A 16,201-nucleotide genomic window follows, 5' to 3' on the forward strand; every position below is an offset into this window, starting at 1 on the left:
TAGGGACAGGACCTCCACCTCTGGGAGGGAGCTGTGAAGGAGGAAAAGTTTCCACACAATAGGAAGCCCCTTCACTGGTGGAGACTGTAAACTGTAGACTTCAGGTTTGCTGTCTGCAATTGACTTGTTTCTGATTTTTATGTTTATCTTAGTATAGTTTTTAGCGCTTGTTATCATTGGTGGATTTGTTTATTGGTTTGATTGCTCTCTTCTTTTTTTAATTACTTTTTAATTTTTTTATTTTAATAATTTTTAAAATTTTTTAAAATTTTAATTTAATTTAATTTAACTTATTTATTTATTTTTATCTTTCTTTTTTTCTCCCTTTTCTTCTGAGCCATGTGGCTGACAGGGTCTTGATGCTCTGGCCTGATATCAGGCCTGAGCGTCTGGGGTGGGAGAGCCAAGTTCAGGACCACCCGAGACCTCCCAGCCCCAAGTAATAACAATCAGCAAGAGCTCTCCCAGAGATCTCTGTCTCAATACTAAGACCCATCTCTACCCAACGGCCAGCAAGTTCCAGTGCTGGACACCCCATGCCAAACAACTAGCAAGACAGGAACACAATCCCATGGATTAGCAGAGAGTCTACCTAAAATCATACTAAATGCACAGACACCCCAAAAACAAACCACTGGACGCAGCCCTGCCCACCAGAAAGACAAGATCCAGCCCTACCCACCAGAACACAGGCACCGGTCCCCTCCACCAGGAAGCCTACACAAGCCAATGAACCAACCTTACCCACGGGGGGCAGACACCAAAAACAACAGGAATTACGAACCTGCATCCTGTGAAAAGGAGACCCCAAACACAGTAAGTTAAGCTAAATGGGAAGACAGAGAAATATGCAGCAGATGAAGGAGCATGGTAAAAACCCACCAGACCAAACAAATGAAGGGGAAATAGGCAGCTACCTAAAAAAGAACTCAGAGTAATGACAGTAAAGATGATCCAAAATCTTGGAAACAGAATGGAGAAAATACAAGAAACGTTAAACAAGGACCTAGAAGAACTAAAGAGCAAACAAACAATGATGAACAACACAATAAATGAAATTAAAAATTCTATACAAGGAATCAGTAGCAGAATAACTGATGGAGAAGAACGGATAAGTGACCTGGAAGATAAAATAGTGGAAATAACTATCACAAAGCAGAATAAACAAAAAAGAATGAGAAGAATTGAGAACAGTCTCAGAGACCTCTGGGACAACATTAAACGCACCAACATTCTAATTATAGGGGTCCCAGAAGAAGAAGAGAAAAAGAAAGGGTCTGAGAAAATATCTGAAGAGATTATAGTTGACAACTTCCCTAACATGGGAAAGGAAATAGTCAATCAAGTCCAGGAAGTGCAGAGAGTCCCATACAGGATAAATCCAAGGAGAAACACACCAAGGCACATATTAATCAAACTATCAAAAATTAAATACAAAGAAAAAATATTAAAAGCAGCAAGGGAAAAGCAACAAATAACATACAAGGGAATCCCCATAAGGTTAACAGCTGATCTTTCAGCAGAAACTCTGCAAGCCAGAAGGGACATGTTTAAAGTGATGAAAGGGAAAAACCTACAACCAAGATTACTCTACCCAGCAAGGATCTCATTCAGATTCAATGGAGAAATTAAAACCTTTACAGACAAGACTTTTTAATGACGGCCATTCTGACCAGCGTGAGGTGGTACCTCATTGTAGTTTTGATTTGCATTTCTCTAATAATTAGCAATGTTGAGCATCTTTTCATATGCTTCAGCCATCTGTATGTCTTCTTTGGAGAAATGTCTGTTTAGGTCCTCTGCCCATGTTTTGATTGGGTTGTTTTTTTGTTATTGAGCTGTATGAGCTAAGAAGCATATCTTCTGCAGCACCTTTATACATCTACTTTTATCAGTATCAACTATTTTAGCACTTAACTGTTGAACAGACAGATTGGGTCAATTCAGTACATTTTGTACATCATATCTTAAAGAAGAAATTTTGCCAAATATTATTTGATGATGATGCTACCTTCCTGTAAATTACATTTCTGTTTCTCCTTGGAAATATGTTCTTTTTAATACTTCACTTCTTAAAGAATCATTTGATAAAAAAATATTTAAATGAAGATAGATAACTTTTATTCAGTTTGGGCTCACTTGACATATCATGAGTTATCTTTTTCAGGGAATGAAATCAGTCAAGTTGAAGGGCTTGACAACTTAGAAGTCCTTCAGGAATTGGTAGTGGACCATAACCGCATCAGAGCCTTTAATGATAGTGCCTTTGCCAAACCAAGCTCTCTGCTGGCACTTCACCTAGAGGAAAACAGACTACGAGAGCTGAGCAAATTACAACCTTTGGTAAAACTAGAGAAACTCTTCCTAGGATATAATAAAATCCAGGTAACATTATTTATGAGATTTACAAGACTTAACTCCTTTGAATATAAAGCTTCCAAGCACACCAATGAAAATTTTCCTAGTGTGTTATTTATCATTTATATGACATGTAAATACTCTGGGATGCAGAAATGCTCACCCTGCTGCTAGACTTATAAACCCAACCAACCCACATGCATCTACCTGCAGATGCTCTAAGAGATATTTTTTGTTCCTGACTTCTCTTGGTCCAAGCTATTTGTGCATCTCAATCCCAGACTCCCTCTGCCCCTTTAACCTTAACATATGTACTTGGTCTACCTGACATTTGAATCAACTCCTGATAATGGACTTCGACTTGGCTTTAATAATCCATCTTTCCCCACTCAAGGCTTCCTAAGCTAGCATCCTGCATTTGTTTCACCTGCTCATAATTCAGCCTATTTCCATTAGGCCACTGCCCCAACTGAGCCTGCCCACACTCTCTTCTGAGATAGTATGCAGATAAGAGGGTTGAAGGTATACACATACAGCCCTAACATTTCTCTCAGTGTTTTGCTGATGATCGCTTAGCTCTCCTTTTACCAACTTTGCTATTTCTGCCCATACCTCTAAGACAATCTTGAAGCCAAACTGAACTGTGTTCTGCCCCGCAAGGGCAGGGACCATGTCTTTCTTGCCCACGTTTGTATTAGTAATATAGCAAAGCGTCTGGTACATAGTAGATACACGACCAATATTTGTTAGTGGCTCTACTTGCTGGAGTTCAGGAAGCCTTTTCTGGAGTGATATAAAAGCCTGTTCAAGGCTACAAGGAAATCATGAGCAGTGTCCCTTTCTACACAGCAACTAGGAAATATATATACAGAGGAAATTACATACAACTCACACATCAAGGGTCAAACAACATTCATCTGAGAAAAAGCCTGCCAGAACTGGCAATGGTTCTTCCAAAGCTTTATCCAGAAGAAATCTAAATTAGGAAAATTGTTATCCTATAGGAACTCTTTCCAGTGATAGCAACTGAGCTAACACAAAGGATATGTCAAATCAGACTTACATGAATCTGAGACCTTACCCAGTATCAAGGTTTACTAATAATTTCAAGGATACACAGGGTCTGGGGCATTTCTGTGGCTTCTCAAATTCCACTTCCAAGTGATCTAAAATAGGCCTAAAAATTTTTATAGTTACTAGATGAATTGGCTAAACCCACTAGTCATCCCAAATAAGAAGAGGAGCATATCAATAACTTTGTTTTATTACTATGAACTAGCAATAACCTTAAGCTGATCTTGTTGCCTAAATTTTGTCAGCAATAGCATTTTAGAAATAACTTTGCAGAAACTAAAATGTATTTGCAAACTTTCACCAATGTTAAATAGATAATAATAAATAATCCCATCCAGTAGCAAAGGCAAGTCATTCAACTAGAGAAATAGTTTTTCAACTATATATATTCCCACCAAATATATCAGTATTAAGTCCATTCAATATGACATGCTCCTTGATGGTTAAGGTTGTGTTTGATATGCACCTCTGAAATTGTTTAGACCAGATTCACCTCCTTTTCTACACATCTAGGTCAATCCTCTTGGGAATTAACCAAATATAATCTGAGTTTTAGAATAGATCATAAGTCTTCTGAAAAAAATATGGTCTTTCCTAGCAAGGGCTGCTGTATGGCCTATTTCCCATGTTAACATGTCATCTTTACCCAGTCATGTATTTGGAATCAATAGTACACAGATCTGTCTTTAATCAACAATACAGAATATTGTCAATCAAGCTCACTTCAGAAGATTCAATCATGAACTCGTTGCAATCCAACACTTACATATAATTACTTCAAATCAGCATACATTTAAAGATGTTGGGTCTAACCAAATAATAACTTACTGCTTAAATTTTTAATAGGATATGGCAGAACTGGAAAAACTTGATGGTATCTCTTCCCTCAGAGAGCTTACAGTTTATGGCAATCCAGTGAGTGTGTTATTTTTCTAATTTATTAGTTAATTTATTTTAAATATAATTTATAGTTGTATATAATTTATTTTTATATGTGAGAAAATATTTAATTTTATCTGTTTCCATATGCATAAACAGTCATCCAAGCACAATTTATTGACTAGTGTCTTCTTCCAACTGATTACAATATAAACTGTCATTGTCATATACAAGGGGGTCTACGTCTTGGTTCTACTTTGTATTCATTGGCCTATTTGTCAATCCCTATAACATTACACTGTGTTAATTACTAAAGTTTTACATTAAGTCTTGATGTCCAGGAGAGTAAGCACCTCTAATTTTCCTTGTCTTCCACCTTCTCTTTTTTTTTCTTCACTGTCTTGGCTATCCTTGGCCCTTTACACTTCCTATGAGTTTCAGGAAACAGCTTCTCAAGTTATATGAGAATCTTGTTGATATTTTAATTGGAATTGCACTGAATTTATACATTAATTTTGGGAAAAATTTGCCACCTTTCCCATTGGAGTCTTTGAAGGGATCAAATAAGTAGCACCCTTACTCACCTAACATTTGAACGAACTGAGAAATATGACAGTGGCAGATAGAGAGCTGAGAATATTTTGCTTAGCTTAGTAAGAAAGCCAAATGGGCCTGCTAACAGATGCCAAAAGTAAGTCATGATGACCCAGTAGCAGGAAATACTTGACTGAGGCCTTTCCACATGGGAGGAGAGCTTCTCCTGGAGGAGCAGAAGGCATTCTCCCAGCAATAAGCTCCTTCTCAAGAGGAAAGACAGGAGCTAAACATACCCAGTTTAATCTTCCCAGATTGGGACTTCCCTGGTGGCGCAGTGGTTAAGAATCCACCTGCCAATGCAGGGGACACGGTTTTGAGCCCTGGTCCAGGAAGATCCCACATGCCGCAGAGCAACTAAGCCCGTGCGCCACAACTACTGAAGCCCACGCACCTAGAGCCTGTGCTCCACAACAAGAGAAGCCACTGCAATGAGAAGCCCGCGCACCGCAACGAAGGGTAGCCCCCGCTCCCCACAACTAGAGAAAGCCTGTGTGCAGTAGTGAAGACCCAACACAGCCAAAAACAAATAAATAAAATAAATAAATTTATTAAAAAAAAAATCTTCCCAGATTTATCAGTTAAGTCACTCTACTTCCCCGAGTGAAGGAGTGAAGGGACTGAGAGAGCCAGTAGTGCCACATCATAGAGCTATTTCCACCAAGAAAGAAATACAATAAGCAGTCTCCCCTAAATATTTATAGCATTCAGCCTTCTCTTTCACAAACACAAATATCCCTGTGTTTATTTTATGTCCTTCAATAAAGGTCTGTGATTTTCTCCTAAAGGTTTTAATCATCTTTGGTTAGATTTATTCTGTTGTTTTAATAGCTGTTTTAAACAATATCTTTTTATATTTTTCTAGTTGTTTGTTGCTAAAGTATAGAAATTCTGATTTTTGCATATTACTCTTTATCCAGGAAGCTTGCTGAACTCTCTTTTAAATTCTAATGGATTGTAAATTTTGTTGGATTTTCTCTGTAGACAATCATAGTATCTACAAATAATGACTCTTTCTTTCCAATCCTTATGGTTTTATTTCCTTTACTTCTCTCAGTGTGCTGACTAGGACTTCTTGTACAGTGTTGAATAGACACACCTGATAGTTACTGACCTGAAAAGAATGCTTCTAAATTGTCACTATTAAATATGTTTGCTGTAGGTTATGGGTAGATAACCTTCAACATTTTAAGGCAGTTCCTTTCTAATTCCAGTTTACTACTTGTTTTTATCAGGAATGGACACTGGATTTTAACTAATTGGTAATACAGTATTTCTCTTTAATCTGTTAATATGCAAACTACATTAATAGTTTCTGGTGCTAAACCATCCTTAAATTCCTGGGATGAATACTACTTGGTCATCTTTTATACTTTATTGGATTCAATTTGCTAAAATTTCATGTAGCATATCTCTATGGAAATAAGTAAAATTATTCTGTAATTTTACTTTATTATACTATTCTTTTCAAGTTCATCAAGGCTGTTCTTGACTCATAAAATTAATTGGGGAGTTCTCCCTCTTTTTCTAGTCTGTGAATTAATTTATATAAAAGAAGACTCGTGTGTTCCTTGAAGGATAATTAATCTTGTCTCTAAAACCATGTGAACTTAATATTTTTTGAAGTTAGATTTTAAACTACTTATTCAAACTCTTTAATGGATATATATTATCTAGCCATTTTCTATTAAACTGATAAGAACAGATACTACACTTGTTCTTAACAAAAAGGCGAGAAGCAATTTCTATTCAAAAGTCAATATTGAGAAGTTATATTTTTCAATAAAATTGTCCTTTTATCTAAATTTTAAAGGTACTTCCATCATAATACTTTCATGAATTTTAAAAATCTCTACATATCTGTGTTTTGTCACCTTTTTTAAATCTAAATTTGTTGGAGTTTTTTTGCTTTTTCTCTTTTATTCTTGATGAGTCTTACTAAAGGTTTGTCTATCATATTAATCTCTTCAAAAAACCATATTTTGGTTTTATCAAGTGTAATTTTTCTTTTTTGTTCATTAATTTCTACCCTTTATCTTTAGTTTCTTGGAATTTACTTTTTAAAAATATTCTGGAGTAGAATGCCTAGCTCATTAATTTTTAATATTTCTCCTAAATGAATAAATTTTAGGTTACAAAATACTGCTTTAGCAACAGCCTAAAAGTTTTGATATGTCGTGTTTTTCCTGTTATTTCTTAGAATCTACTTTACAGGGACTTCCCTGGTGGTCCAGTGGTTAAGATTTTGCCCTCCAGTGCAGTGGGTGTGGATTTGATCTCTGGTCGGGGAGCTAGGATCCCACATGCCTTGCAGCCAAAAAACCAAAACATGAAACAGAAGCAATATTATAACAAATTCAATAGACTTTTAAAAAAATGGTCCACATCAAAAAAAAATCTTATAATCTACTTTACAAAAGATTTCTTCTTTAATCTGTGGATTATTGAGGAGTATGTGTGTTAATTTCAAACCTATTAGGTACTTTTAGTTATCTCGTTATTATTTATTTCTAGTGTTATTACATTTTAATCAGAAGAGAGTCTATTTATACATTCTTTGGTTCTATGAAACTGGCTTTGTGGCCTTGAATGTGCTCATTTTTTCAACTCAATTTATGGCTTAGAGATCTCTCTCCATTAATGTATATGTATCTACTACAGTTTTAAAAAATAGTTTATTCCCTTCTGATGATAATCTTTCTTTCTTTCTTTTGTTATCACAAACAGTGCTGCATACTTCTTCTGTGTTGTCAGTACCCCAGATAATCCCTATATTCAGAGATTTGCTAGAAGATTTGCTAAAAGTCAAGGGACTTAGCATATAGCTATACTCATGGCTAAGATTTATTACTGTGACATAATGAGGATACACAGCCAGGTGATGAAGGAAAAACACATGGGCAGAGTCTGGAAGAATCCATGTGCAGGCTTCCTTATGCTCTTTCCCTCACATGAGGGGATCACACAGTGTGCACTCTTCACACACCAACAAAAATGTAGCAACAAATGTGTTATATTTCTGCCCAGGAAATCCCATTAGACTTAATAGCATTCAAGGGTTTTTTTGGAAGCTGGTCATGTAGGTACCCTGTGGCAATCACATACCAAAATTCCAGACTCCCAGAAGGAGAGCAGGTTGAACATGAATCCTATTGTTTGTATAAGCAGTCTAGGCATAGTGAACTACCCTTATCAGTTAAGGAATGGTAAGAGAGCTTCCAAAATCCAAGTACCAAACACTTGTCAAGAGCTCCTTGCAAACAGATCCTTCTAAAGATAACAGCCTCAAGCCTACTATGTTAACACTTTCTACACACTTTCTTACGCACATATGCAAGTATTTTTACAGTAGGTTAATACTATGAAGTGATGGATCATATAGTTCAATAGATGTGTATTGAATTAAACTGCATAGTGCCTATGGGAAATTATCATACAAGTTTCAAACTAATTACTTATAAGTGAACTTTTATAATATAATCCTATTCATGAGTTGGGATTGCCTGTAGTTAATGAACAATATCATATACTCTAAAAAGAGACTAAATCTCCAAGTGGTAGCCTTGGTTAAAAACAAAAACAAAAAACTTCTCATCTTCATTTGGCATAACAGGGAATTGAGAAATCTTTCAAAAAGGGAGTTCGTATTTATATCACTTAATACTACAAATTAGCTGTTACCTGTCATCTCTGCTGTCTATGCTTCTCTATAAAGGTTAATCTTTGAAATAAAAAGTTTTTTTAAGGAATGAATTGTTATTTTTAACTTTATTCAGATTTGTAGAAAAATGCTACATCGCCACGTGCTTATATTTCGACTGCCTAACTTACAGATGTTAGATGGAATCCCTGTGAATTCAGATGATAGGGCAAAAGCTGAATTTCACTTCTCTGAACCACAAGCAAAGAAAAATTTGGTAATACTTCTATTATTTACACTTTTCCTTTTAAAATACATAAATTATTAGTAGATGAACATTCTGTCATGAGTTTTTACTTAAATGTTTAAACCTGATGTATGATGTTTTTCTAGATAATTTTAGTATGTATTTGGTGATTACTGTCAAAAGCAGCTTGATCTGGTGAATAGAGCACATACACATAGAAGCTAGGAAAGCTCCTTATTCAAAAAACATACTTTGACATAGAGCAAATTATTTTAAACTGTGTGCCTCTTGCTCCATATGTCAGATAATGCTAGAAGGTAAGAAACTGTAACATATCACTCTTATAAACAGTGACTAACAATAAAACCCTCTCCACTTAGGAGATAGAAAGGGAAGGAAGGAATAATGACCTCAAACTCTCTGGACTGTGTGGTTCATCTAACAAGGGAGGTGTGTGCCTCTTTTCTTGTATATTGGCAGAATAATTGGGCCTTTTGCCTATGAACCCTAGTACGGTATCTGAGCATGACAGGGAAGAGGTTAGAGAGAGAAGCCACAAAAGCATATCATTTGGAAATTCTAGCATTGACCACCAGGATTTTTCATAGCTATCTTAAAAGACTAAATTTAACACAGAAAAGCTATGGTTTTTGAACAAAGAAGTAATACTATTAGAGCTGTGCCTTTGCAAGCTTTAAGGAAGAAGGGGCTGGAGGCAGAGAAACCAGCTAAGAGGCTTTTAGAATAATCCAAGAGAGAGATTATGAAGACCTGGACTAAGGTGGGGCAGTGAGAATGTAAATGAACCTTTAATGTCAGTGAAAGCCAGAGAGCAAGGGCAGTAGTCAGTGAACAAAGATTACTTTTAAAAGTTAAATTGAAGAGGAAAGAGATAAGACTACTGTAGATGCTTTCATTTATCTCACTGGCTTACCCAACACTCTCCACTCCCTTTGCAAAACAAACTAGCGAGTTCCCAGAGCACATTGAACGTTTGATACTAGTAGGCTACTCTCTACGCTCACTTCTGCCTTCAGCAATAGATTCACATATTTATTAAGAGTCGGCTGTGTTTTTTCAAAAACTTATAACTTTTATTTTAAATAAACAGATACACAAGTACAAATTTTAAATTATTACTTCTATGTTTCTATGAAAGCCAAATGGGATTCTCTGTAAAGTCTGGAAAAAGATCAATTACACAAATCACAAATAATTGATTACACATACACAAATAATATCAAATTAGGTTGGGAGGAAAAAACCCTGCAAAATAAGGAAGAAAATTATAAAAATTCAGACAAATATGTGGGAAAATTTCTTTAAATCTAGACAGTTTCTTGTATTCAAATTTTCTCCACATGTTGTTGAATTCTTGCTACTTTAACGAAACCAAAACTGGAAACTGTAGGTAAAACCCTTAAGGGTGGATTTATCAATCAGATAAAATACCAGTCAAGGGACTCTTTCTTAAAGAAAAGGCCTTGGCCCTTCATCAAAAGATGGGTGGGCACATGTACTTTTATGTTGTAAAATTTTTTTAAAGAATTATAAAAAGAATTATAGATCTAATTCTTATCATTCCCTGACTTTTTAAAATTAACCAAGGGGATTCTGTTATGGGTCAAAATAGCTATAGAGACCTGTGAAACTTAGAGCTGTACAATGTTAATAAAGATTATCTAGATTAGGCAGAGGAAATTGGTTCATTTATGGGTTATATTTACAAATGTTTTTCTAAAAACTATGCTTTGTGAAAAAAATCTTAGCTACTAATCTGTATGATATAACTAAGAGACAGCACCATCTAATGTCATCTACCGAATTACTGTCACAGTCTCTAGTCTTTAAAAAGAGAATAATCAAAATTTAGTTCAATGATTTAAGCCTCCTTTCCCTTTCTCTCTTATATTCCATGGGCAAGTCACTTCTTGCTTCCAGACGTGGAAAACTAAAGGAAACTTTAGTCTCTTATTGCTGTTGTAACAAATTACCTCAAATTTGGTGTCTTGAAACAACACAAATTTATTATCTTACAATTCTGGAGGTTGTAAGTCCGAAAAATCAGTCTTACAGAGCTAAAATCACAAGTATCGACAGGGCTGCATAGCTTCTGGAAGCTCTAGGAGAGAATTTGTTCTTTGCCTTTCAAACTTCTAGAGGCTACCTGCATTCCTTGGCTCATGGCCCTCTTCCAGCAATGGCATCACTTTGACCTCTGCTTCCATCATCACATCTTCTCTCACACTGACCCTCCCTGCATCCCTCTTATAAGGACCCTTGTGATTGTATTGGGCCCACCTAGATAATCCAGGATAATCTCCTGGATCTCAAAATCCTTAATTTAATTATGCCTGTAAAGTCCTTTTTGCCATGTAAAGCATTCACAGGTTTTAGAGATTAGGATGTGGACATCTTGTGGGGGGGGGCATTATTCTGTCTATCATACCACATATGTGAGGCCTCCAGTGAGAGACCTATACAAATTGTAACATTATATTTTATAAATTCTATTTTAAGGTAATGTTGGCTACATTTAAAAACTTCCATATAACTTCATAAATACTCACTAAATTCCATATAAAGAAATCACTTAGAGCAACTTTAAAGATCCCAATTTCCATATATATTTTTAAATTAGTTTCATATAGCAAAAAAATACGTAAACTCAAATTGTAGTCAATGATGGATGATTATTTCACTAAAGGTTTTGCTTGTTGGCTATTCTTTTCTATTTCTCATATAGTGAAGTAAGATTTTTCCCATTCTATACTACCATGTTGTCTTCAGTGATTCTAGATACCTATTCTTGCCATTCGAATCGGTGCCGTACATAAGAATTTAATTATCTTTCCATTTACTCTATATGTAAATATTTTATTTAAAAATTGGGTTTTAAAGAATTCATCTATATATGGTTAGTAAAATAAAGGGAGTATTTGAAGTCTTTATTTCAGAGAAATCTATTTTAAGATGCAATAATAATTTTTATTTTCCTGGCTAGAAAAAAATTGAGCTATTCATTTAGCTGTTCAGAAGACACAAGAACAGAATACTTTTCAAGTTTTATCAGTTCAGTCTAATGTATTTTTCTTTGTTTTAGTTGCTGCCGTTCTTTCTTTTTAACAGCAAATAAAGAGGAAATAAATGAAATCTAAAGTTGTCCTTTAAACCAGAACATTTTGGTGCTCTGGTTTCAGAAGAAGATTTGACAATATTCTAGTTTAATGATGGGAAGAAACTCCCATGAAGGAATTAGTTAGGGAATTTGGGATCAGCTTTAGTAAAAGGCCTGATACCTTAGTGCTCATTACGAAGCTGCATTTTGGTTACATTTACTGAAATATGAGGGAAATGGGTAATTTTACACAAATGGCAAAAGCCTGTATCTCTAAATAAATTGAATCATATATTCAGAATTCATATTTTTTAAAGTATAAACAAGGTCAGTCTTACTGAAGACAGAGCAGGCATAAATTTCTAGGGAAACCAAGAGTCTCCAGCCTAAAATACTTCTCTCCTCCATTTGCTGATCCCTGAAACTCTTTTAAAAGCCTCTTAATTCTCAACTAACATAAAATGTAAACACTGTTTAGAGAGTTAGCACACTCATTAAAAGTGGTTGTTATAAGATGCTTTTCTTAGTCCCCATTTTATTTACTTGTTTGTTTTTGAGAAACTAATTAACTGCAAGACACCTGGTGAGGTAATGTGAGGAACACAAAGATGTAGAAGATACAACTCTTAACCATCTAGAAATTCCTGTTCAGAAAAAAAGAAAAGATATTACAAAGGGGTAAAGGCTTAATTCTCATTTTCTTAATTCTACACTTACCTTGTTAAGACTCTTTGGAATGGGGAGGTGCCATCACCCTAGACTGTTGTAATGAGTACAATGCAGTCTGAAAAAAAAAGAACATAAGATTCTGAGGGGGGTTAAGGGCCCAAAAATCTGTCTGTTTCACAGTTTTTGCCTCATACGAACTCTGAGTTTAGGGAAGCATATAATTTCTGACCTAAAAAATTTTAAGGTGATTATCAAGTGGGGCTTGTGGTAAGGCTAAGATGATTGATCTGAGTTTTAGAGATAAGGCCTTCTTAACTTTTCTTTTATTATGTAGTTTATTCCTGTTACCAACTCTCCTGTGGATGGTGGATCATTTGGCCAAGTGAAAGCTCCTCCCATAAAGATAACAAATGTAATTCTGCCTGGTGGATTTAGCCATTACTTGGGATCTGACTTCACTTTAACTCCTGAAATTGAAGGTATTTTGACAGTTTCTGAGTGAATGTAAAAAAACAAAAACACTTCATTTGAAACAAAAATCTCACTTTGATTTCTAATACTACTTAAAATTGCATATTTTACATTTACATTTCCTAAAATTGAATGTTTGTTCAAGTTTCATGTGACCATTCTGATATCAAAGAATCTGTAGTATTGTTTGGTTCTACTCAACTACTAATATGTTGTAACTAAACATTTGCTTGCAATTTGAACTTTGTGATACTTGCACAATTGTTCTTGACATTTCTTTTCAAAGCTTTTATTACATTTTGTGTATTTCATAGCAAATGACTACTAAAACCTGTAGTACATCCTGCTAAAAGTAGAAATCAGAGGTTTAAAAATATTGGTAACAACAGACTCTTGGGGTTCAAAGGGTATCTTACAAAGAGAAGATCAAACTTCATCCATGAAACCACAATATTATTTTATATATTCATGAAGCTATTAGTAGGGAAGTATTTCAAGAGGTAGCTCTCTAAAGGAAGGGAATATATTAAAAGGACAAGGCATGGAAATGTTTCATTCTATTATATACATTTTCATTCAGACTTAGATCATGCCTTTTCTCTAATTCCAGATCTTCACTGGCTACCATTTTGGTGAAATTCGGGGTAGCTACTCTTTCCCTGAGGGCTCACCTCTTCCATTCTTTTTAACATCCCACTTTGCCTCAGACTACTGTTAGACAATAAAACTGAACATCACAATAATAATAAAATGATCGAAAAGCCTACTAAGAATATGCAATTATTTTTAAAGGAAACTCAGTTAAAAGAAATCCAACATAATTTACTCTAAGATGTTATTTTTTGTTTAACTTATTTTTCATACTTCTACATACTTATGGCTTCAAGATTTTAATCATAGTGAGAAATTTAATGCTTTTGTCCAGTAGATAGAACTATCAGTAAAACTAGACATACCAAATTGTTATTAGCCTCCTTAATAGTACAGTGTCATCACTGTCATCTTCAGGAATGTCTTCAATATCTTTGGGGGGGGGGGCATTAGTTCAATCCTGGATTCATTTCCATAACTTTCTTCTCAGATATCTTTCTTTAAGATTCATTATGCAACTACTTTTTTAGGATTTTCTGGGAAAGTCCTATTTCTTTCTTATTTTCTGACTGTGTTGCCCCAATTTTTGTTTTGAAAAGTATGGTCATTTTATCGATACATTTATTATAGCACACAGCTCTGGATATTTGTATTTTTAAAAATCACCAAGAAGGTATCAAATTGATCCACTAGCTCAGAAAAATCTAAGCAGCATTAAGTGCTAGAAATATAGTCCAATTTTAATTTTTATTTAAAATTTTTAATTCATGTTATGAAATATGTATAGCACACAGTCAACTGAAGAACAACCAAACCTTATTAATTTATTAATGCTTTTCATTGTTTCATAATTCCTAATTTCAGACAAAAAAGACAAGAATGTAGGGATTCTAACAAGTAATCCTCGGAGCATCCATGCAGAAATAGCTTTTCGGCAACTCAGAGGGATAAATCTCTCTCCATCTCTTTTATCACATCAGAATATGGCATCTCCAAGTGCACAAATATACCAGAGCAACCAAGATGAGGGAAGGTAAAGCTATTCTGTGCTTTAATATCACTTGTCATCATTAAAAAAAAAAAAACTTCCCAAATTTGCTTGTCATCTATAGAAATAGGAAACTACTATTAATTGGGAACTACTATTATGGGAACTACTTTGAATTGTATTCTCTCCCAAGTCACTTCTAATCACTGAATATGCAAAGCAGTTCACTTATATTTTGAACAACAGATAAATTCAACTCTGAAATCACAAAGGCTGAGAATTATGTAAATTCTTCAAGCTTCTTATAATTCCCAGTTGCCCTTCCTCCAATTTGGATCCTAGCCCTAGAGGCCAGCTGAAGGCCTAAGAACATGCTACTTCTCATTAAGAATTCACTCTGCTGCTCAACACCTGTCCACCCAGATTTCCAGTTAATACCTGTCCACTAGCTTCTTTGTAGCCAATCTCTGGAGCATCTATTAGAGTGACCTAGCAGCAGATCTAGCTTAAGCTTGGTTCTTGCTGTACTGACTTCCCTGCTATAATCAGTCATGTCCCACTGAGAATATATTTAGTGAGTGTAATATATTGATATCATATTTTGATATCAATGGTTTATCCTCATGATAACCTGATTTATAGATAGCCAAAAATAGGATATTTTTCTCTCGTGTTGTCTTTTTGAAATTGTACACGTATAAAATACAAAAATTATTTACTGCAGAATTACCTTAAGTGAGCTGATCCATTAAGAAATTGTCACTATTATTTGACTCATATTTTGTTTCTGACAGAATTCCTGGCAGACACTTTCCAAGATCAAATCGAATGTAACTGCCTAAAGAGAAATGAATATATACCAAGAAACCTATTTCTGTTTAGTAGTTGTGCAAAAACTAGCAGACAGTGTGGGTGATAAAAAATATAAGATAATCACGTTACTTATGTTACTGAAGCACTTCAGTTCCATATGAAGATAATCTCTATCACCCTTAGTGAATTTTATTTAATATCATCTTTCTTAAACTTTCTTTATGGTTATCTTAATTATTCATTTGACCTTCTATATTAGAAAAATCATGAAATATATCATACAACAATTTGAAAAGATACAAGTGACATAAAACAAAGTTCAAAGAATCAAATGTTTAGTCCTGGGGTATTGGAAGCATTTAGTTGTAAAATCTCATTTTGGCTTCTCATATAAAGATACTAAGAAAAGGTAATTTTGGGAAATAAGCATACTTTCATTTGTAGAATATCTGTTCATTTAGGCTTACCTAAAGCTAAAGCACACATTTCTTACCAAACACAACTATTACTAAAGCAAGTTGAGTTTTGCTAGTTGAACTACAGATTAGTTTTTTAGGACTATATTTCGAAAAAAATAGCCTCAAACTGAGTCCGCCCTAAGAATTGTTTAGAGATGGAAATCATAGGCATCAATAGTACTTCCTGAAGGTGGCTATGAGTGCAACCAGCCATTCATGCTCTAAGAACAAAAGAATAGTATTTCATATACATAATTCATTGAATGTGCCCATAGTGATATAATTTTACAAACAAGTTTTA

General features: G+C 34.7%; 1 protein-coding gene, 1 long non-coding RNA gene and 1 pseudogene across 3 annotated transcripts in view; 1 reads left to right on the plus strand and 2 right to left on the minus strand.

The window, feature by feature from the left end:
- LRRC9 (leucine rich repeat containing 9) overlaps positions 1–15,490 on the plus strand; it is a 95,062-nt gene extending 79,572 nt beyond the window's left edge. The window contains exons 28-33 of the mRNA XM_059915736.1: positions 2,168–2,385; positions 4,279–4,347; positions 8,682–8,822; positions 12,914–13,058; positions 14,506–14,674; positions 15,424–15,490. Coding sequence (XP_059771719.1) covers positions 2,168–2,385; positions 4,279–4,347; positions 8,682–8,822; positions 12,914–13,058; positions 14,506–14,674; positions 15,424–15,463 — 782 coding nt within the window. The 3' untranslated portion in view covers positions 15,464–15,490. The remainder of the gene's footprint in view (positions 1–2,167; positions 2,386–4,278; positions 4,348–8,681; positions 8,823–12,913; positions 13,059–14,505; positions 14,675–15,423) is intronic.
- LOC132360654 (uncharacterized) overlaps positions 1–16,201 on the minus strand; it is a 79,037-nt gene that overhangs the window by 33,912 nt on the left and 28,924 nt on the right. For both annotated transcript variants that reach the window (XR_009501147.1, XR_009501146.1), the window contains exon 2: positions 12,628–12,694. This is a non-coding gene — a long non-coding RNA (uncharacterized LOC132360654). The remainder of the gene's footprint in view (positions 1–12,627; positions 12,695–16,201) is intronic.
- LOC132361567 (U2 spliceosomal RNA) lies at positions 6,527–6,648 on the minus strand (annotated as a pseudogene).

This window comes from Balaenoptera ricei, chromosome 2 (assembly GCF_028023285.1).
Source record: "Balaenoptera ricei isolate mBalRic1 chromosome 2, mBalRic1.hap2, whole genome shotgun sequence".
NCBI lineage: Eukaryota > Metazoa > Chordata > Mammalia > Artiodactyla > Balaenopteridae > Balaenoptera > Balaenoptera ricei.